Genomic DNA, 21749 nt, shown 5'->3' with positions numbered 1-21749 from the left:
AAATAATGATCGCCTAGCAAAACATACTTCCGGGGCCTCACCAGTGACAGAGTGAATAAAAGAAGTAAAGCAGCGCTGCTATAGTTACTTTGCACTTTGCATTGCAAGACTAAAGAATTTTTAGACACTCGCCTTTTTTGGATCATTAATTTTTAAATCTGTTGTCATAAAGCTACCCTGCAAAAAAAAATAAAATAAAATAAAAATATAAATAAATAAATAAAACCTTTTCTTATTTCTTTCATCTTGTTTCAAGTCCAAATACCTAAAAAATCTTAAATCAAGACTAGGCAAGAACAAATGGATGAGAAAATTAAGTGATGCTTATTACTTCTGTTTGAGATTATATCTCATTAAGATTATTTTTCTTACCCCATCGGCAAATAATTTTGCTTGTTTTAAGCAAACAATCACAAAATTGAGATTTTTTTTTTTCAAAAAACAAGACATAATTTCTTATGCTATTTCATGTGTCTAGTATGCATCTTGATTTAAGATTTTTTTAGATATTTGGATTGAAAACAGGAAAAAATTACTAAGTTAGTTTTTTATTTGATTATTATCATTATTATTTTTATTATTATCATTACAACAGCTCATAGATGTGCAAGGACAACGTTTGTTAGTTCTGTTATTTAATAAAGGGTTATTAATGAATGCTTTTCTTTTTTTTTTTTATCCGATTCATTGATTCATTGAAAAAATATTCGACATAATAATCGATTATTAAACTAATTGTTAGTTGCAGCCCTAGCTGAGGTGTCATTTGACCACAGAACTAAGCACATTCAAGAATCTGGACATCTGTCTTTGCATGGGCTTTTAATAAAAGTCTTACATCATTTCCTCCTGCCGTTGCTGCACTTAAATTCCCTGAGAGCCAGAGACCTTTTCTTTGCTTTATTAATGTATTAGCATTAATATCCTCTCAACATCAGAGTGCCTCCTTTCCAGTTTTCTGATGTGTTTCTAGTGTTTGGCAGGAACAGGTGGTATCACTGAACAGACGCAAGTTTGCCCCTCTAATATGTGCTGTAGGCCGCAGGTGATTACTTTTCAAGAGTAAAACACAGCCGGTATTTATCTATCAAAAGGCTTAATTTGGTTTCAACTGCAGGCCTGGTGGAAAAATGGCCACAGTAACCAGGAGCGCTTGCTGTTGAAACTTTCTGCCTCTTGTTATCTTTTTATTAGCCATCTGTGCACTACCATGATAAAATACTAGAATCACAGGCCGTGTTTTTGCTCACAGCGGGGTTAAAACAGGAGGTATGCTTCATTGATTGAGATATAATTAAACCAAAAGGTGGTGTGGGCGATCAATGAAGCTTTCACTCGCTGACGCCACACAAATCCACAGCAAATCAACACTGCAGTGTTTCTGCAACCATCGTCAGCCTCATTAAACAGATATTTAGTTTGATTTCAGTCAAAAATAGAACAATTCACTTCTAAGCAGCTCTTAAGATGTTCGCACCAAACACAGCGGATGTTTTCCCCCTCTTTTTAAAGTTTTGTACTGCATATTAACATGAGCAGCCAAACACAGAGAAAAATATTTACAAAAAATGAACTTTCCAAACACATTTATTGGGCCGATAACATTAATCAAACACAGTGTATGACCATTGTAAACAATGAAACAGAAAAAAAGGCATCAGCTCTGCTCCAGAAAGTGCGCCAAGCGTAAAATATTCAACTTTTTTTTTTCATTTATTTTCCTTCTGATATTATTATTTTTTTTAAATGTTTATTTTATCTTTACATATTCATTTTCAGCATGAATAATTATATTTACAAGGCCAAGACACTTTCTTTTTTTTCTCCACGGACAACATCACGCCGTAGTCTTCTTTATGATGGTTTTTGTCTTGATAATAAATCTGCAAGGCTGCCTCTGCTCCGGTTCTCCACAGCACGAGCCAGAATAAAGATTGAGAATGCAGTTATGTTCAAGGATGTCTCAGTATTGGTAGGGTGCTTCAATGTCCTGTCCCTTTATCCCAAGATTGGTAGCAAGTTGTCCATATGTACAAAGGCTAAAAACATTCAGTTCAATACGTGAAGAGCCTATGAAATACATGTTATATATATATATTTTGTTTGCTTTCCCAAAAAAAGGTATCAAAACATTTGTGTAGGTATGTCATTGGTTTTGATTGGATGTATGAAATTGGAACTCTTTGCCAACTTTGCAGAGTCTCTTCTTGCAGTGGTGTTTTTGTTTTTTTTTTTCTTTACAACATCATGACTTTTTCTGGCAGGACATGTGTCAGTCTTCATTCTGTTTATCCATGAGCTTTTCCTCTTCATCCTTTTCAATGTTGTTAGTGTTCTTGGGTTGGTCTGCATCCTGGCTCTATTTCAGCAGCCATTCGTTCACTTTAAAAGAAAAATAATAGTATTATTATTATGACATTCTTCAACAACTACATTGAGATCACATACTATATACACATACAACAGCTCTTTCTGGTCTCCAAATCTAATTGGCTGATAGCTGTGTGATATTCTGCCAGTATCAGCACTGTTTCTTCCATGTATATCACTTTGCCCACAGTGAGTGTCAGGCAGAGGACGAAACTCAGTATAGCATCTTTTAGGCAGAGTTTTGTTGTTTAGATTGCAAATATGCAGTTTATTTAAGGATAGTGGCTATTTGAAAATGGCAATAATTTCTAAGATGGGACTTTTAGTAGGCTGGCAGCCGTTAAGCCTCTCATTGGACACTGAAAGCACTCCTGTGACAGCTACTTATTCAGGACTATGACAGATGTCTGTATGTTAGTATATTGTGAAATTTAGCCTTTTTCTAAAGGCAGTATTTGGTCACAGTCATCAGTTATTCCCCCCAGAACAAATAGATTAGATTACAATATTAAGTTTTATAGCATGATATACAGTAGTCAACATTTGAAATATATCAAAAACTTGTCCTAATACTATAATCCCTTTCGAATGATGACTATATATATATATATATATATATATATATATATATATATATATATATATATATATATATATATATATATTTTTTTTTTTTTTTTTTTTTTTCACTGCTATTCTTGACTGTTTGACTGTTCTTGTGACTGAATAGTAGGTTAGTGTACGCTGCGTTCAGAGGATTTTAAATAGTTTCACATTTCAAATACTTAATAAACGGCTACAGATGAACCTTCAGATGATAGTTTAGTGTCAAATAGCCATTAAATGAACAGGACAATATGCATCTAGAGGGGATAATTCTGCGTGGAAAAAAATCACCTAGATGTACATTATCCCTCACTTAATATTATGTAAAATGAAGTAAAATGCAAGTTATGCACTAGGAAAACATATTGCTCAGCCCTGAGAACAAGCAAACATCACTGCTCAGGACTAGAGGTGCATGTGTATGTATCAGCAAACACACATCACTGCTTCTTTAATGTAAAATTTGAAGAGAATAGTTAAATTCATTTATTTTGTCTTTCATAATGTGTACATCTGTGGTTCAGTACGAAATAAAAAACTAAATTATAATGCCCTACTTTTTTTTTTCTTCCAGTACAGGCTGATGTTCTTGTAAGCCTTGGTTCATTTTCATTGTGCAGTTTCCCAGAATTACAATTTTCGCTCGCACTCTGCATATCACCACCTCAAGCTAAAAATTTAACATTCAATTAGCCTGCAGACACCTCACTATGCCTGCTACAAAAGCACACGTCTCCCTGGTTAAGATACATGACCTCAGATGCGTATCCAACGCTAATTAAATACCTCTCTCCGTTTCTTCTCCTCCAAGATATTTACTGTACATCCTTTAACCACTCAACTGCAATAAAAGGAAGGAATCTTTTTGTATCGCCTACCAGTGTGGCAAATGTAACCTCTCAAACTAGTGCCACACTACTCATTTCACAACAATATAAGGAAATTCATGCAGTAAAAGCAAGCTCAATAAAGTAGACTTTCCTCTGTGCTTACGATGCTTTACTGCTGAAACCATTTGCAACAATATCTCAGGCATTCTGGTTAAAGCACAAACACATTATAAAATGCCCATGGCTGTCTGAGCTTTATTGGAATTCCTAGGACTCTTGGTCAATAAATGATGCATGGTCAAGAGGAGATTACTTGTAAATATTAACAAAATAAAAGCGAGTTTAAGGAATTTAGTGAAAATATTTGCTCAAATGGTGCTGAATAATTCATTACACTTATCTAGTATGAGTGTTTGAGTGATGTAAAACAATAAAACACGCATTACATTAGCTTCTCTAAAACAGAAATACAGTTGCCTGCTTATGTTCATGGATCCTCTTACAAATTTTATGAAGTGTTGCAATAAGATCTTTTAAATAAATAAATGAGCATATAGAAAAAAAAAATAACACCTTTAAAAAAAGTTGTATCTGATGCACTATTTCAAGTCATCTGAAAACTAAACCAAGTTCTCCTAAAGTTTTCAGCAAACCTGTTCATAATGATCAACAGTGTTATTCTGCCTTGGAGTTGGTGTTGTTGAGGGAAGTCAATGATGAAAGCTGTACACACACTTGGCTCTGTCATAGTCTGCTTTAGTCTCTAATTCAAAGCAGGCTGAGAGATCACAGCTTCACTGACCTCGGTACTGCAGCTTCTGTGCCCTGTTGTTGGGGCAGTCCTTGCCCTGCATGCTGAAGTTGATGTTGGTGCGAATGCAGCGGTTGTTCAGAGGCTGCACTGGGCGAACATTGTCGCTCATGCTGAGGAATATCTGCGAGGGCTGATTCTGACTTAGCAGTCGCATGGAGTGCATCTGTAAGGACAAGCAGAGGTTTTATATTGACTCTCTCTTGGCAGGTCAGGCAATTATCGCACAGTCAATCCAATCCTAACAGACCCGCATCAAAGAGTGTCTAGAGAGCTACGTGAGTGTGTCATTCAAGAACAGATTATATTACATATGATCAAAACAGTGTCAAAAGTGACAAGTTCTGCCTTTAAGAAGCCTGGCGTTAGCCCAATCCATAAAAATAGATTTTTAGATCAAGTAAATAACTCTAAAAGGTTGACTCGATTTGATGTTCTGAAATTCTTTCAGTAACTCATCTAATGGATCTTGCTGCAGCTTTTTTGTTTGTTTGTTTGTTTGAATAAGGTACAAAAAAAAATGTGTTGTGTTTTTTAGTCTCATTCTACCTCTTCCCAGCATATGGTTGTATTGTGTGACTGTTTGCCAGTTTTAATCACTGGAGTTTTTGTTGAATGGCCTGTTTCCACTGAGCAGTTTGGTCTGGTATGCTTTTCTTGTCCTTGTTACTGTCAAAGGGCACCAAAAAGTGAACCAAACTGTACCCCTTTACAAAGGGTCCCTAGCTCAACAGAATGGTATCAAAACGGGTCAAGCTACACTCGCAGCTGAATGCTATTGGTTTACAGAGAATTGTTATCATTGCATGCAACAAGCCAGAAGAATGAAAGGAAGGGACGCCCCATTTTTAAATACGCAGCCAAGATATTACATTGTAATAATGCATACAGTAATGAGCCATGCTTGACCCGAGCTCAAACAAACCTTGTCATCGTCTTGTGATAAACAACCACATGCCAAGAAGAACAGAATCTGTCCCATGTCCCATTGTTTACGAGGTTGTTGTAAGAAGAAATGGTTTTACTTTTTCTTTTTACCATTCATATGTTTGTGCTTCGCTGCTCATCTATATTGCGCTTGATTATAGAAATGCGGCTTCTCACATTCTTTCAGAAATAAACAAACACGAGAGTGAAGCACAAAAAAACAAACGATTCTTCCAGCAATCCAAGACAGGAATAAACTTCAACTTTTAATTATTACCATCACTTTTTGGATTATTATGAACTCAGAATGACGAAATTACTTTCTAACAAGACGTTACATGTGCTGGTGAAGGATAAAGATACAGAAGAGAGGTTTGCACTGACTGTATACATTCCGTATAGTTTAACACAAATAAGGCCTAAATGTACGTTTTGGGTAATTTTCCTGTGATTAGTTGCATTTTTAAGACTGTAAATGTCTGTATGTGTTCATATGATTTATTTTTTTGATAGAATTTACTGTAGGCTTTTTCACATTATCATTGATCTGCGGCTATAATTAACCCTGTTCATAGAAAGGTTAGTAATTAACATTTATACATAAATGTAAATCATCTGTTTAGTTTGAAGTGCTTTCTATAAATGTGATTTACCCATACAGCTTTATTTTTTTTAACTTTATTTGAGCGAGAATGATGTCAACCGCAGCATTCTGTCTTTTACCAGGCCTACCAAAAGGGTATCATTTGGCAGTGGAGACACAAGTCTGATGAAGGTGACCCATACTGAACCGAACCATAGCACTCGGTGAAAAAAGGCATAATGTGATCTGGTAGTTGTTACTCTTTTGTTTCTTTCAGTGTGACATTTTGTTATTTCCCGAGATTTGGATGTTACTATACTTAACTTTGTGAACAAATATAGCCATAAAATTCTCAGCAAACCTATTTTTGACAGCGTACAGTGATTTACCTGCATTTTTGTGACGTAGATTGGCTTGTTCATCAGAATCCACGTTGCGGTCTCGTAGCATGGTGGGATTGTCATAGACCCTTCGTAAGTGATAAAACTTGCTGTCTCTGGATACACCTCCTCAATGTTTAGCCCCGAGAGAAGGTATGCATCATCTATAGAAAAAGAGCAAAAGCATGCCAACAAAATGTTGTTGCTTATCAGTAAAAAGTAATCTAGAGAGCCAATTCACAAATATATGTGTACATTCCAGCCAAGTATTCACCCAGATACAAATTCAATAACAAACAAAAAATGACTTAAAAAATGTGGAAATGACAATAGCAAAAGAGAAAGCAACAACAAAAAGTGTTGTATCAGTGCTCTGAACAGTTCTTTTCAGTATTTATGTTTTGCCTTTGATTTGTTGTCAGACAGTGACAGCGCATGTTATTTTGACTTCACAATAGCAGGCTGACATGAGATAATGTGCCACTGAATTTATGAAGAACAGCAATATTGAACCCACCTTGCATTGACAACAGACAAGTAATAGGTTCCGACTCGCGTCAGCCAGAGGAAATAGTTCGTTATTCTCTCTCTATCCCATTGATTACCACTCTATCTCCCTGCATGTTTGCAATTCCACCAGCGTCATTGCGCAGAACTTTGATAGCTTTGGTGGCATAAATAATTCCTTTTGGCCGCCGAGGAGGAGGATGTGTTTGAAAAATACATGCGCTGGCTCCACTGCCGGTGAACACGAAGGCTGGTAGTAGTGCATTTGCAAAGACTGAACTGGGAACGGAGCGGGAGGCCAGAGGAGCAGGGTGGGGAGGCTCTGACAGCTGTCAAAGCCCACGCTCCTCTTGCCTCCCTCTGCAAGTGCTGTTGAGTCCTCCCTGAGCTCAGCCAGCCTGTGTTCACGCACCAGCCACCAGGGGTCAGAACACTATCTATTCATCCACTCTCTCCCACCCCTATTAATTCAATTATGAAGGCCTTTTTTCAAAAGTCCCTCTGGTGAGTTTAAAGGATAATGCCACGGAACATTTCCTCTACACTGCATGTCAGCGGTGGCCATGAAATACTCCCAAACTAAGAATCAGTTTGAATTTAATAGGCCTGAATACATTTACTTCTCAACATCTTTGGTTTTTACTTACTCAGGTCCTGTGCATACAAGTTGCTGCTGTCAATTAATAATTAGGAAGAAGTTGTAAAATGAATTCTAATTCAGAGGATGATCAACAGAGGTGGTTATGAAAGTTAACAACACTGTTTCTTTTGACAAAGAGCCAATTTTGGATAATTACACAAATATGCTCAGACAAGAGGAACACTTGTGGGCTTGTGTGGGATTTGAATTGATTTTCTACAGATTGTGTCCGGAAAAGAACTTATTGTTAATTTGATGAACAAGTACAACATTTATTTTATTTCAGAACAATAATAACATTAGAATAATGTTATTGCCTTTCAGCATCTTATCTGAGATACCGAATTAAGATATTTTCATGTGGAAAGCAGTTTCCAAGCAGACATTTCCATAGTAACAATCAACACATTCACATTTGTGAAAAAAATAAAACACAAACAGAAATGTTTCTTGTTAATTTGTTTTACACAAACATATCAGTATTTTACACACAGCATAAATGTTTTTATTTTATCCTAGCAAGCTGACTCAATCACACATCATCATCAGATTTTTTTTTAAAGGTACATACAACCAAATTCCTTTTTATTTAAAATATTTTTGTGCCTCCAGTATGAATTCAGTAATTGGTTTGGGTTTTTTTTTTCTTTTATTGAAAGTCAACTAGACCCTTTACACTAGGAGATTACATTTTTCTAATGCAGATGAACCTCATCTGTAAAGCTTTCACACACATCTGTTAAAAATCACACCCACTCAAAATGGTTGTGTGACATTTACAATAAAACATTAAATATGGAATTTATAATAGTCAATATCATTGTCATTTGCAGAAATATGACCTAGATTACATAAATATTTAGGTCTAGTTCTCATCGGAGATACAGTGTGGTTCTCCCACGGTTCTTGTCACAGCCATCCTGTCATATTCATATATAAATGTTCACAATTTTAAATATGTTTAATATGTTTTTTTTTTTTTTAAATCAAACATGTACTTATATTTTAAATAAATGGTAATTGCATATATTATCTCAGATTTTTATGTGTGGTAATGTGTGATCAGCTGATGCTTTCACATTTGTCTTGCCTGTCTCATAGCAGAGTATGTTTAGACTTTAAAAAGGTTTTCAGAGTGCCAACACGTAAAAATTCAAATGAATGAAAATTTTTTTTTAAGCTGTGCAGAAATTTGATAAACCTCTCTACTTGCAGTTACTGTATGTGTGTCAGAAAAGAGAATGATTCAATGCACACATACACTGTCTGACTAACTGATCTGATACATAGAGCATTCATTTTAGTGATTTAATGTGATATGAACAATCATGTGAACTGCACACCAGACAAAACCTTTCGGCTCAACTCCAGTGCAACTGCAACTTTGTCCATGCACACACACCAACTTTATTTTACATCTTCCTCCAAACCACAAGAATGGCAAAGTTGCACGATCATATGTCCCATCACAATAACATTGCTGTACCTTGTAAGTCCTAGTTTATCATGCAACAACTTGCCTGTGTTATTTATTTATTTATTTTTTGTTTAAGTTATGAATAATCCATACTTTCTATCTTTAGTAATGGTGTTGTTCTGACTCTGTTTCTTTTCTAGCCCTAATTGTTTATTTACAGACCATTTCAGATTTAATGGTATGTGCCTGACACGTCATATCTATAAACAGAGACAAGCAGCTTCAGCAACAATGTTCTTCCAGCAGTTTAATTTATTAACTGCTACTGTGTCCTAAGTTACAAACTGCAGCTTTAAAGTTTGAGATAAAGTTATTGGTGTGGCTAAAGAATCCGGGTGCATCAAACTGCAATGCAGCCTATTGCGACATAAAAAACACTTGAAAACATACTTTTATTGCTTGTTGCCTTGCCTGAGTAGGACACAACAGATGAGTATTAAAGTATGTTCTCATTTGTAAAGACAGCAAGCACAAGGTCATTTTTGGTGAATCTTACTTAAATGGTTAAAGTTTCTTTTCAACGATAACAAAAATATTTCTGAAACTTTTTAAATAATATAAATTATTTAAACAAAAGAATACAGCATTAAATTAATCAACTGGACAACTTTACCTTTTTGTCCCACTAGCATTCTGTACATAGCAATAATATATGAGGCAATTATTTATCAAAATAACGAGCCAGGCTTTTTATTTGACCCGTATGTGCTTTATTTCCACTTGAATGCAGATAGGTTTCATATACTGTATGCATTTTTCTTAACTTAGTGAGTATATGCGTGTGAGCATATGTCCTGATGGGCAAAGCCAATAGATAAATGTAGATTTGATGAGTTACTGGTCTATTCAAAACACATCTAGAATCTTTTAAGTCTATAAAAGCCATTATCTTACTGACCCATTAATGCTAGCCTGTGCAGTTGTGTAACTCTTCTTTTTACCTTACCAGTTACGGCTACTCTAATAAAGTATAGTTTCAACTTCTAGTAGTTTCCCAATATTTGTTTTTAACCAATCTTGCTTCCTTGTGCTCCTCATGTAACGTCTTCATCAACAGCCAAAGTTCAGTTCCAATACTCGAGATTGCAAGGACAGAGGGTGTGTGAAATAACCCATATGTGTTCTTTAACAAGGATGCAAAGAATACAGACCTGTGAGGGCAGTCTTTTTTATATTAAATATTATTTACAGTTGAGAGATATAAGTTGATTATCTCAGGAGTTTCCCCTAAATGTGATAGTAAACATCTTAATAAACACATAAAAAAAGGTGTTTATTTACTGAAATTGAATTACAGTGTCTTTGTAAAGCTTTTGCACATGTTGACTATGTAATTTATAAGGGGAAGAAACTACAAATTGTTGTATGAATGTTGTAATGTTTAAATTGTTTTCGGTTAAAATGTGTGAAGATCATTTGACCATCAGGAAAAAAAGCAGCATGTCAGTCTTACAGTATGTGTTATTGCTGCCTTCTCATTTCATTCTCCCAAAGTAACTTGTCATGATCGATCTCTACAAGAATGCGAGATCATCCTCTATGTTGAGAAACAGCCTTTAGTAAGAGCTTGATTAGCTGGTTCAGGTTGGAGCTAAACTCCACAGTTCCTGGCACCCCTGGTCTATGTATTTCTCTTTCTTAAGACCCAGTACTCATTCAGGATATGTGCTAAAACTTTACTTACTGTACACCTAAAACACAGATCCTCGTAAAAAAGGTGTCAATGCCTGGCAAGTGTTGTCTCTTAATTGACAAGGTGATGTAAATGCTGGGGAAAGAGTTAAGCAGCAGTCTGAAGCAACATTTAATACTGAAACCTGGAGTAAAGCTGCTGAAAACTGAAAAAGAAAATGAACATCTCTAGAGCGATAATACAAGTAATATATATTTTTAAATTTCTGTATTTTCAATCAAATTAAATAAATAAGCATACAACATTTAATAGATAAACATCTGAATAGTGGTGTATTTATGTGATGTACATTTATTTAACATCTAATATTGTACCTGGATACATTGCGTAGAAATTTCTTCCCTATGTGATATTCTGTATGTAGTTAGAGAGTCTGTGGTTTTAGACTCTGTATATCCATGAATGCATAACATGATTCTGTCATTTATTCTCTCCCCACCGCAAGATGTCATGATAAACATACACAGATGCAAAATCTCCAGCTCTCCTCACCGACAGCTAGTCTCAGATGTTTACATAACTCTTACAGCCGATAAAGATACACCTGATATTCACTGCACGGTATGAGCAGACACATCTGACTCCACCATCAAATGCCAGTGCTATCGATCACATTTAGAAGCTAAATCAGTTTTCATTTCAAACGATAACAATGTAATGCTTCCACTTACTCTTGTATGTTATTCTTGTGATAGTGTCTCTGTTCAACATCCGATTGAGAAATGAATTCGAAGTCTCAGATATCTGAAACAGAACAGGTGTTAAGGGGACAAAGGACAGAATGATAGACAGGAGAGGGAAACAGGTGAGGGTCGGGGAAAGAAAAGAGAAGCATATTATAAGTGACAACTTCATTTGAAATGGAAAACAACATAACATATCCCAGGAGAAAGGAATGTCCCATTCATTCAGTTTAAAATGTGAAAAACTAAGGTGCTAACATCACGTCTCTTGAAGTGTACTCAATCCATTAAGACGCCGAAACATTTTTTAGTGCACTCAAATGCATCAGGATGAACCCAGCAGTGTTCTGTAATTAAATGACACCTGATAGAATCACTCAGGACACACTGCCGTGTTTTCCATGCAAACTACATAGTTCTACAGCAACTCAGACTGCTTTTAGCAAGTAGTAAAAGAGCATTAACGAAGACAGCGAGAAACCGTTATCATGCTTTTCTCTGACTCCACTTTACTTGCTAATTTGAAACTCTTTCAGTCTGAACGATTAAAGACATGTACTTTGTGACTACAACACCAATCACTTCTCTCCTGACCTACTCATTGAGTGAACAGTAACGGCTGAGGCTTAAAAGTCTTAGTCGCATCATTTCAAGACTTTGTGATATTAACTGGGGCTTCAGTTAGGCATTATCTATTCCAAGAATTAATTAGAGCTGACTACATAGAGCGTGAACAAAGAATACCCTATACCATTTCTCACAATAAATGTTTTTTCCTTAAGAATACTGCCTTTCCCTACAGTTTTGCCATCTAAATAGTTCACTGTTTGTCAACAAAACAAACAAAATGGCTGGCTTCTATTCAGCCACTTCTATCTCTCTTTAAAATGTTTATTTCCAGGACAATTTTTTGCATTCAAAGTATTTAGTTTGGAAAGGGGGTCCCTAGAGGTGTGACGCCATAAAGAACACTGCATGTGGTACCTCAGAAAAAGGCTTTGAGAATGACTCATGTCACAGAGAAACAAGAGTACTGTTCTCAGATTATCGACATGGAGGGCAATGTTTCTGAATAGCATCAAACACATCTTGTATGTTAGTGAGAAAAAAGACAAAGAAAACTCTAAAATAAACACTGAAACAATAAACATTCTTTTAAAATGCATTTCTTCTTTTGTCCAGAATACCATGTTTAGAGGTATTCTAGCAATTATTTATTAAAACTTCAATCTTTTTTTTAATCTCATAAACAATTATTCATTATTTTACATGAACATTGCAGTTACCAACTTTAGAAAAGCTGTGGTATATTCGCACTAATATTAAAGGATCATTCATTCATCATCTTTTTTTTACTTAATTTTCCCCTGCATTTAAACAGTTGTGTTTTACCATTTTAATAACTTTGTCCTTGTTATAGGATAGTCAGGGTGTGCGTAAGGTCTTAAAAAGTCTTACATTTAAAATCTAAAATTTTAGGCCTTAAAAAGTCTTAAATTCACAGCAAGAATGTTTTGTAGGTCTTAAATCGTTTTGAACAGGTTTTAATTTTATCATGTCCATATAAATTGATTAAAATTTAGTTTATTATAAAAAAAAAACATTGTTTAAAGAAAATCTATGTTAAAAATTATTTGTTTTGACACATTATTTAAAATGTTATCAGTGGCTAGTTTCCACAGTATGGTACAGTTTGGTATGCTTTTATGGCTGTTTCCACTGTCAGAAGGTACCAAAAAGTGAACCGTACCGTACCACTTTTTAGCACAACATAAGGGTCCTAAAAGGTGAAGCTAGATGTGAAGCTGAATGCTATTGGTTTACAGAAAAACGTCACCAGCGTGTACACAAGCAGGAGAATGAAAACAAAGGAAGCTCCATTTTTAAATACACAGCCGGGACATTACACCGTAATAATGTATACATAAAACAACGAGCCATGGTCGAGCCGAACTTAAACAAACCTTGTTGCCATCTTGATGAACAGCCATAAAGCCAAGAAAAAAAAGCAGAATCTACCCTGTGTCCCATAGTTGTTTACAAGGCATTCTAAACCGCAAGCGGTTTCACATTCTCGCGTGAGCTCACTACACGTCTATAATTGAATTAATGAACATCTTGAGCTAATGATAATATATTGCGCATGATTAATCAAGTGCTACTGCCTTCCTTTCAGAAACAAACAAATGCGAGAGTGAAGTGCAAAAAACAAACAAAAGAGATGTCCGAAAATGCAAAGGAGCAAATTATTCTTTTGGCGAACTAAAACATGAACAAACTGCCATGTTTAACTATTAGCATCACCTTTTGGACGATAATGAACTTGAAATGATGGAATTACTTTCTAACAAGAGGTTACAAGTGCTGCTGAAGCATAAATATACAAATAAGAGGTTTGCACTGACTGTAGGCTATGTTGTTTGTTGTTTTTTAAGACAAATAAGGACTAAATGTATGTTGTGTGTAGTTTTTCTGTAATTGGTAACATACTGGAGACTGTAAGGGTCTGTAAGTGCTCAAATTTGTTGCATTTATTTCTTTTATATAATCGCAGAAGTTACAGTAGGCTATTTTTCACAATGTATCATAGATCTGCAGTTATAATCAAATCATATTCATAGAAAGGATACTAATAAACGGTTATAGACAAGCATTTATGTGAATAAAGCATCTGATATGTGAGAAGTGCTTCTCATATGGTCTTTGAACAACCCGTACAGCTTTACTTTGAAATTTCCTGGTGGAGAATGACGTTCACTAAAACTTTGTCGTACACCATGTCCACCATTGGTACCCTTTTGCCAGTGGAAACACAAGCCTGATAAAGGTGACCCGTACTGTACTGTAACACTCAGTGAAAACAGGCCTAAAGAAATCTCTTTTTTTTTTTTTTTTTTGATAGGGCAACTAAAAGTTTAGGGCAAGTTTTCCGCTGGCCCAACAAGGGATGCGTTTCTGAAAACCATCTTTAGCCAATTAATGTCACAAGTTTCATTGTTACAAACATAGTTTGTTGATTTGCTGTTTCCCAAATCCATCATTCCAACGAACAATCACAAACTGCATCGCAAACTTGTATGGAGCTATAGATAGAACCATAGTTATTGGCTGTGTTCTATTCCCAGTTATCCCCCCTGTGCATTTAGAACATTCTGACATTTAAACTTGGAATAATTTTTTAAAAAAGCATTAAAGTAGCCTTTCTTTAGTGTAATTTGCTTTGAAAGTATTTTTACAGTTTAGTTTTAGCGATCTTCAAGTTTACAATTGCGCTCTCTTCGTAGTGCACTTTTAAAACATTCATTTCATTTTAAACACAGCCGTGGCTCACGACAGAAGCTATAGGTGACCTATTATTTAAAAGCAGAATTTATGTTGCGTCTCCAAAGCATGTGAACACAAAAATCATAGCATACGTTAATGCTTTTAATTTATAGTAGGTTATTTATTAAGTATCTGAAATGTATATGAGATGGGCCTGTTGGTTAGAACATTTCTGCAGTGATTTACATCTCAAATTGTAACAGTGGATTTAAAAAATAAATAAATAAACAATATCCTGCTAATTATTATTTTTATTACTACTAATAATAAAAATAATAACCATCATCATCATCATCATTAATATTATTAATATTTTATTAAATTAGATTTTTTTTTCATTACCTAGTAAATGATAAGTATAAAATTGTTTTTTTTTTTTTTATAAATAGCCTCATTATTTATTTATTTATGATTTATATATGAGATTAGAATGCGTTTTAGCTTTTGTGAGTGATTTTTTGTTTTAGAATAGAATATGTAATGTCCTCAATAATATTTGTAAAGGAAACATTGGCCCTGTAAGTGCCATTTACCTATATTTCAATTAATATGAAGAACGAGTGCATGTTTTCACCAAAACTAATATTGGATATTTTTTAAATGCCTGTGTGTGTAAAACAATATGATGCACAAAAAAAATTATGGGGTTCTTCTCTAATAAAGTTGTTACCACCCCGTTTAGAGCATAAATCTCGTTATAACTAGCATGGTTTAAAGGATGGATCTGCGACAGAGAAACTAGAAGTTTTTGGAAACTTCATCCCTACATCGTTCTTTTCTCAAACGATGCATCTTACTATGATAGTTCAGATGTGAGTTATGTCGTTGTTTGGGAAACGCTCTCCAGGTCATTAGAAAAAAAAAAAATCGGTCACACTTTACAATAAGGTTCATTAGTTAATGTTAATTAATGCATTTACTAAGATGAACAAACAATGAACAATACATTAACTACTGTATTTGTTCATTTTAGTTAACGTTAGTTAATAAAAATACAATAGTTCATGTTAACTTACGGTGCATTAACTAAAGTTAACAAGCATGGACTTAAATGTTAATAATGCATTAGTAAATGTTCAATTAGGATTAATAAATGCTGTACATGTGTTGTTTATGATTAGCTCATGTTAGTAAATGCATTAACTAATGAACCTTATTGTAAAGTGTTACCAAAAAATCCTTAGCATTTATCCCTGATTAAGTTTGAAATTCCATTCATATTGCTCTTAAAGTCTTAAATTTGACTTTTGAAACCTGCTGAAACCCTGATAGTAGATTGTTGACATGATTAGCAAAGGGTTGCACAATAGTGCTACTGTATGTGTCGATGCACTAACTGCAAGGCTATTGGCACTGACAGGTTTTATCCCTTTTTTAATCTATTCAGCCCATCTCCAGGTCGGGAGGTGCACTTTTAGCTTAGCATTGAACATTGAATTCACTTCTCTAACTTTAGGTCTGTACTATTAGTAATATGGTTATTATATATTTTTTTTCTTCATAGATCTGATAGTATATTTAAATGTGTTCTCTAATCATTCTATTTTCATGTCAAAAGATATATTTAATGGGTTCAGTGAGCATGAGTTAGTCTCCTTCCATATGGACAGACAGCAGTGGTGACTGGATCAGGCTGATGTCCAGGGCAAAGAGGACTAAACCTGCCAATGACTCTGGATGGGTTAATTATCTTAGCTTGAACTCTTATCCTGAGGGAAAGCAGTAGGTAATAGTGCCTCTGCAGATGGTCTACTCACGGTCCTCTAATAAAGCAGGGGAAAGTTATTTTATAACCTTGTCCTTCCAGCGTGACCGGGAGATGCACACTTAGTTTGCCTGTTGTCTGGTAATTGCATGGCTAATTGTTTCAGAGTGTCTTCCTCTTTCACCTAGCCACATTAAATGTGCCAATTCAAATCAAGCAACAAATTGAAATACAAATGATGCTCGGTTTTCTATTCATAAAGGAATGTATGTATATATAGCAACACAGCTGTTTTTTAAGATGATAGTAATAATAAACAAAGTTTCTTAAGCACTTACATTTCTTAAAGTACACTATCTATGTAATGTTTTTTCTTTTTTTTTTTTTATAAACATCCTTCAATTGGTTGGAGAGAAAGCAGATATTTAGAATTTTTCAATTAAAAACATTGGGCTATGTATTTACAATATGGTGTAGTGGATTGTATGGAAATTAAGTGTTTAATCATTACTCACCTTCATAAATATAGACACTATCACCAAGCCATTTGGACTTTTAGCAGCTTCTGTGTAGTTTGTGTACAGTTCATGGTTGTAATGTATAAGTTGCACCTGTGTGAATAAAGAAGAAAAATCATTAATGATTTCACTCTTATTTCACTAATTTTTCATTGAAAAATGGGATTATTATCATACGACAGCAGTCAAGAAAAACGTATTAAAATTCTAATAAAATACTATATAAATGAATGTCATTATTTTTGTTGTACTTGCATATGCCTATAGACCAGAGATGCCCAAAGTAGGGTCCACAGGCCAAAGTTAGCCCATTGTAACTTTTGATTTGGCCCACCATCCCATCTGAGAGGGGAGTGAGAATGATAAAGATGGTTGGGGCAAATGCCTTTAACACAGAGATCATCATTTCTAATTTGGCGTAACCTTTTTTGTTTGTTTTATTGCTGAGAAACAAAAAAAGAAAACTGAAATTTAAATGTTGCAATTAAATGTTTTACATTTTTTCAAATGCAAATACTGTCACTCGACGGATAGACTATGTAGAAGACATCAGTGAGCAAATCAAAGCAAAAACTAGTGTAATTCTGTTATGAAGAGATTGTTTTTGTTAGTGTTGGGTTGATAGATGACTGAAAAGATATTATGCATGACCATTTTCAACAAATCACATTTTTGTGCATTTTCAAACCTATTGTCACATCTTTGCATTAGTCTTGTAAATGAAATGCCAAGTACTATTTTAGGTGACATTAATGAATGGTATAATGAAAATTACTCAAATATAATAAAAGTCTTAAAATTCTAACACAAAAGAGGAAGGTCAACTGTGGCATGCAGGTGTTGAGATATTACATCCAACTCCCTTTTACAGTAAAAGAATGAAATATGAGAAATAGAAATAATTACTGATTGATACTTTGGATGTTAATTATGAAAAAAAATCTAATTTTTATAGTTTTTTTTTAAGTCTTACAACCTGTTTTCACCTCAAATAAATATGAGAAAAATAAAGGTGGCGTTTTGAATGAGCTTGCGAGTCAGTTTGGATAACAGCCTAAGTTTTTGTCATTACAGATGGCTCTGAATCACAATCACAGGTAAACAGCTGCTTCTGTCTTTGTTTGAACATGTCTGTCAAATTTAAATTTGAATTCATTGTGAAGCTCTGCTAATCTTCCTTCGCTGAATCGCTCGAGCGCACACTGTCCCTGAGAAAGAGCTTTAAAACTTTGGGTGTTTAGATAGGTGAAGAGGACAATTTCTTCTTCGAACTCCCACAGAAAGGAAGCAGAGAGGAAAAACTTACAGATTACCTTGAGCAGAGAACAATTATTGTGAAATAGCTTAAAAAAGAGGAGCAAAGTGCCTCATCCAAGGTCTTATCAAGCCACAGAACACTAAACAATTTGAGGGTCATGTTTAGTTGCTAGCAGCAGCATCATACATCCTGTTTTTTTTTTTTTTTTTTTTGCTGGTCAAAACAAGTGGATCAATTCTTTTCCAAGCTTTGCTGAGATACATTAAAACTCTGTGGCTGATAGTAATTATGAAATATGCAAAAGGAGAGCCGGAGAGAGTGACAGATCGTCTATAAACTTAATCAAGTGTGGAGGAATGCGATTACAGAGCGAATGTTAATTTGATTAGTTTTTTTTTTTTTGGAAGCTGGTTCTTCAGCCAGAGAGATAGAGAGTGTGAAGGCTAGTACAAAGCAATTCACCCAAAAGATCAAGACTCCACAGACATCACACACTCCTTTAAAGTCACATTATACGTGCAAAAAGATGAGGTGCTCATCTCACTGGATCCACTGGTTGTGTGAAATTTGCAGATGGTGGAGAAGTGTGGAATAGTGGCAGGAGATGTTGAGTGTGTCTTTACACACAGACGGATCTGTCAGGCCGTGAGAGGTGAGGTGTCTCTGCTTCTGCCTCTGGTGGGCCTCTGACAAGCTCTTTACTGTGTGATAGCTGGCTTAGGCTACCATGGGCCAAATATGAAGACAGCAAGTCGATAGCAAAAAGAGGGGTGGACGGCACTAACAGGGCAAATGAAATGCAGTCGTCTGGAACAGATGTCCAATAGCAGATGAATCGGAGCGTGCGCTCATAAAGCAAATAAACGGAAAGCCCGGGAGTACGGAGAACAATCCTATTTGATTACGTTAAGATGTTTTGTGAAGGAGCATGGAGTTGGTGAAAGCTGACAGACTGGAGATCTACAGTGTGGTATTTGAACACATAAAGAGTCAGAGAGAGAGAGAGAGTGGTTATGCAGTTTGACAATGTTTAATAAAGAGAAATTACTTCTAGTGGAAGTTTGATTATTTCCAATGTTGTGCTGTACTTTAGTTATGGCACTTTGCTGTATTTAAGGCAAGTGGAAAAATGTGATTTTAATGAGCAAAAATACTGTGGCATCTAAAAGTCAAACAGGAATAGGAAATGTATTATTTTGCTGCCATCGATAATTAGAAATTAATGAAAGGGTGAGAAGAGAATTTAAAACAGAAGTGTGGGCTGTAAGCCAATTCTGCTGATTCATTGTTTATCATTTCAAAAATTTCTCCAAGTGCATTGATACAGTAAGGCCCTGTTTACACTAAAACGTTTTAGTTTTAAACCGCTTAAGTATTGCTATGGTTACGCCATTCGTCCACACTACGCCGCAGTAAAACTGAGCTTTTTGAAAACGCTGATGAGGCCATTTTTTTTTTTTTTTAAACCTTACTGCTACGTGTCAGTGTGGATGGGGGAAAACTGAGAAATCTGAAAACGGAGGCAGGCATTTTGCCTATCTGATTGGGGCTTTTTCCTTAATATTAAGTAGCCTAAACGAAGTTCAGTCTTGCATCCTCTCCTTTTAAGTTGAGACTTTGCAAGTTTGATATGGAAAACAAGCTCTCGAGGACACATTGTACTTTATAACCTCATTCACATCACCCTGGCAACGTTGTTTCACTATCTTATCAATAAAATGACAACATGATATAAGCAACTGCCTCTTTTCATTTTGATATGAGCAACTTAACAGACAGCAGAAATGTTGAGGCATCGTGCTGCATATTTATATGAGCGTCATTTTCACTGTGTGCATATTAATAACAAAATGGAACCTATAACACTACTGCCTCTTTTCATTTTCATTGAAAATACGAAACACACCCACTCTTTTGCTAAATATCAGTTTCAATAATCAATAATGGCCAATATAAAAATATAATGTACAATACTTTTATACATTATAGAAAATTAAGGCAAGCAATCAGTCAAATGTGCAGAATCTGTGTTTTAAATTAATATATTAACTTATCTTTCGCTCAGCCAAAACACAAGTAAGAGATTCAAAAGACCAAAATCTGGGAATATGTTATTAGATATAGACAACAAGATGAATTAAATATCATGTTTAACAAATACAGTTAGATTGGATCCAGTTTTACAGTAGATCCTTGATGAACTGTTCGACGTCCACAGCTCTCATCACTGCCAGAGTGCGTGTGTGGTCACATGATGTGCGTTTTTAGCGGTGTAGTGTAGACGGCGAGTTGTTCAGAAAAACTGGGTGAAATGCCAGTGTGGACATGGATCATTTTCATTCTAAAACGCCATTTTAAACTAAAACATATTCGTCTAAACAGGGCCTAAGTCTCAGACTAAAGAAACAACAGGATACAGTAAATTTAGAACCGTCTCTATAGCTTAGACTATAACATCATGTGATTTGTGTAGTGATGTACAGTTTCTTCAATAACTTAAATGGGATATTCACTTTCAATAATTCTGCTATTATTTACTTACCCTTGACTTGTTTCAATTGTTTTTTTTTTTGTTGAACTCAAGATAATATTTTGAAGAATGTGAACATGATAGACTTTTATAATAGGAAAAAAACAATACAGTGGAAGTCAATGGTTACAGGTTTTAATCTTTTAATATATGTCTTCAATATATCTTTAATTTCAGTCAAGTGTGAGTAAATGATGGCAGGGTGTTTTTGAATGAACTTTGCTTTCAAATAGATTGAAACCAAAATGAAAATCTAATTATCATTCCCCCTTGTAATGTCCTAATTTCCTCTGTTGAACACAAAAGATATTTTGAAAACACTTGCATCCATAAAATTAGACTCCATAAAAATTGAAAAAAAAAAAAAAAACTAATATTAAAGGGTTAGTTGACCCCAAAATACTAATAAAAAAAGTTAATTACGTACCCTTGTGTCATTTTAACTCTCTGAGACATTTGTTCATCTTTAGATATTTTAGAAATCGAGAACTCTCATCCTGTATAGAGGCACTGCTTATTCTAATGGCAATACATCATAGATATTCCAATGGTTGCAGTTGAACCACTGAAAACACATGGAATATTTGAGAATGTTTTGATTCCTTTTCTAGACTCTGAATGTCTAGACTCTAGAGGATGAATGAGCTCTCAGATTTCATTTTAAATATCTTATTTTTTGTTTTCGAAGATAATCGAAGGTGTAACGGGATTAAAATGACATGAAGGCAAGTAATTAATATCAGAATTAAATTTTTTAGGTAAACTTTAATATATAAAAAAGTCCATTATTACACTTGATGTTTGGGTATAGATTGATATTCTTAATAGTAATGCAATTCAATAGTGACTAACTTCTGAATAGCCATTATTAAAAAGCTCAACAGAAATGTTTGATTGGTTACAAAGT

General features: G+C 34.8%; 1 protein-coding gene across 2 annotated transcripts in view; it reads right to left on the bottom strand.

Moving 5' to 3' along the window:
• Window positions 1-1569: 1569 nt before the first annotated feature.
• Window positions 1570-21749, bottom strand: part of ca10a (carbonic anhydrase Xa) — a 260678-nt gene continuing 240498 nt past the window's right edge. Inside the window, exons 6-10 of one of the 2 annotated variants that reach the window (NM_001037121.2) lie at window positions 17052-17147; window positions 11496-11568; window positions 6517-6671; window positions 4609-4783; window positions 1570-2382 (exon numbers count right to left, since the gene is read on the bottom strand). In NM_001037121.2, coding sequence (NP_001032198.2) covers window positions 2360-2382; window positions 4609-4783; window positions 6517-6671; window positions 11496-11568; window positions 17052-17147 — 522 coding nt within the window. In that variant the 3' untranslated portion in view covers window positions 1570-2359. The remainder of the gene's footprint in view (window positions 2383-4608; window positions 4784-6516; window positions 6672-11495; window positions 11569-17051; window positions 17148-21749) is intronic. The other variant, XM_068224646.2, reaches the window with a different exon arrangement.

This window comes from Danio rerio, chromosome 12 (assembly GCF_049306965.1).
Source record: "Danio rerio strain Tuebingen ecotype United States chromosome 12, GRCz12tu, whole genome shotgun sequence".
In the NCBI taxonomy this organism is placed as follows: Eukaryota; Metazoa; Chordata; class Actinopteri; order Cypriniformes; family Danionidae; genus Danio; species Danio rerio.
Note: the sequence above shows the minus strand (reverse complement) of the source record. Positions and strands in the feature narration are given on the sequence as shown.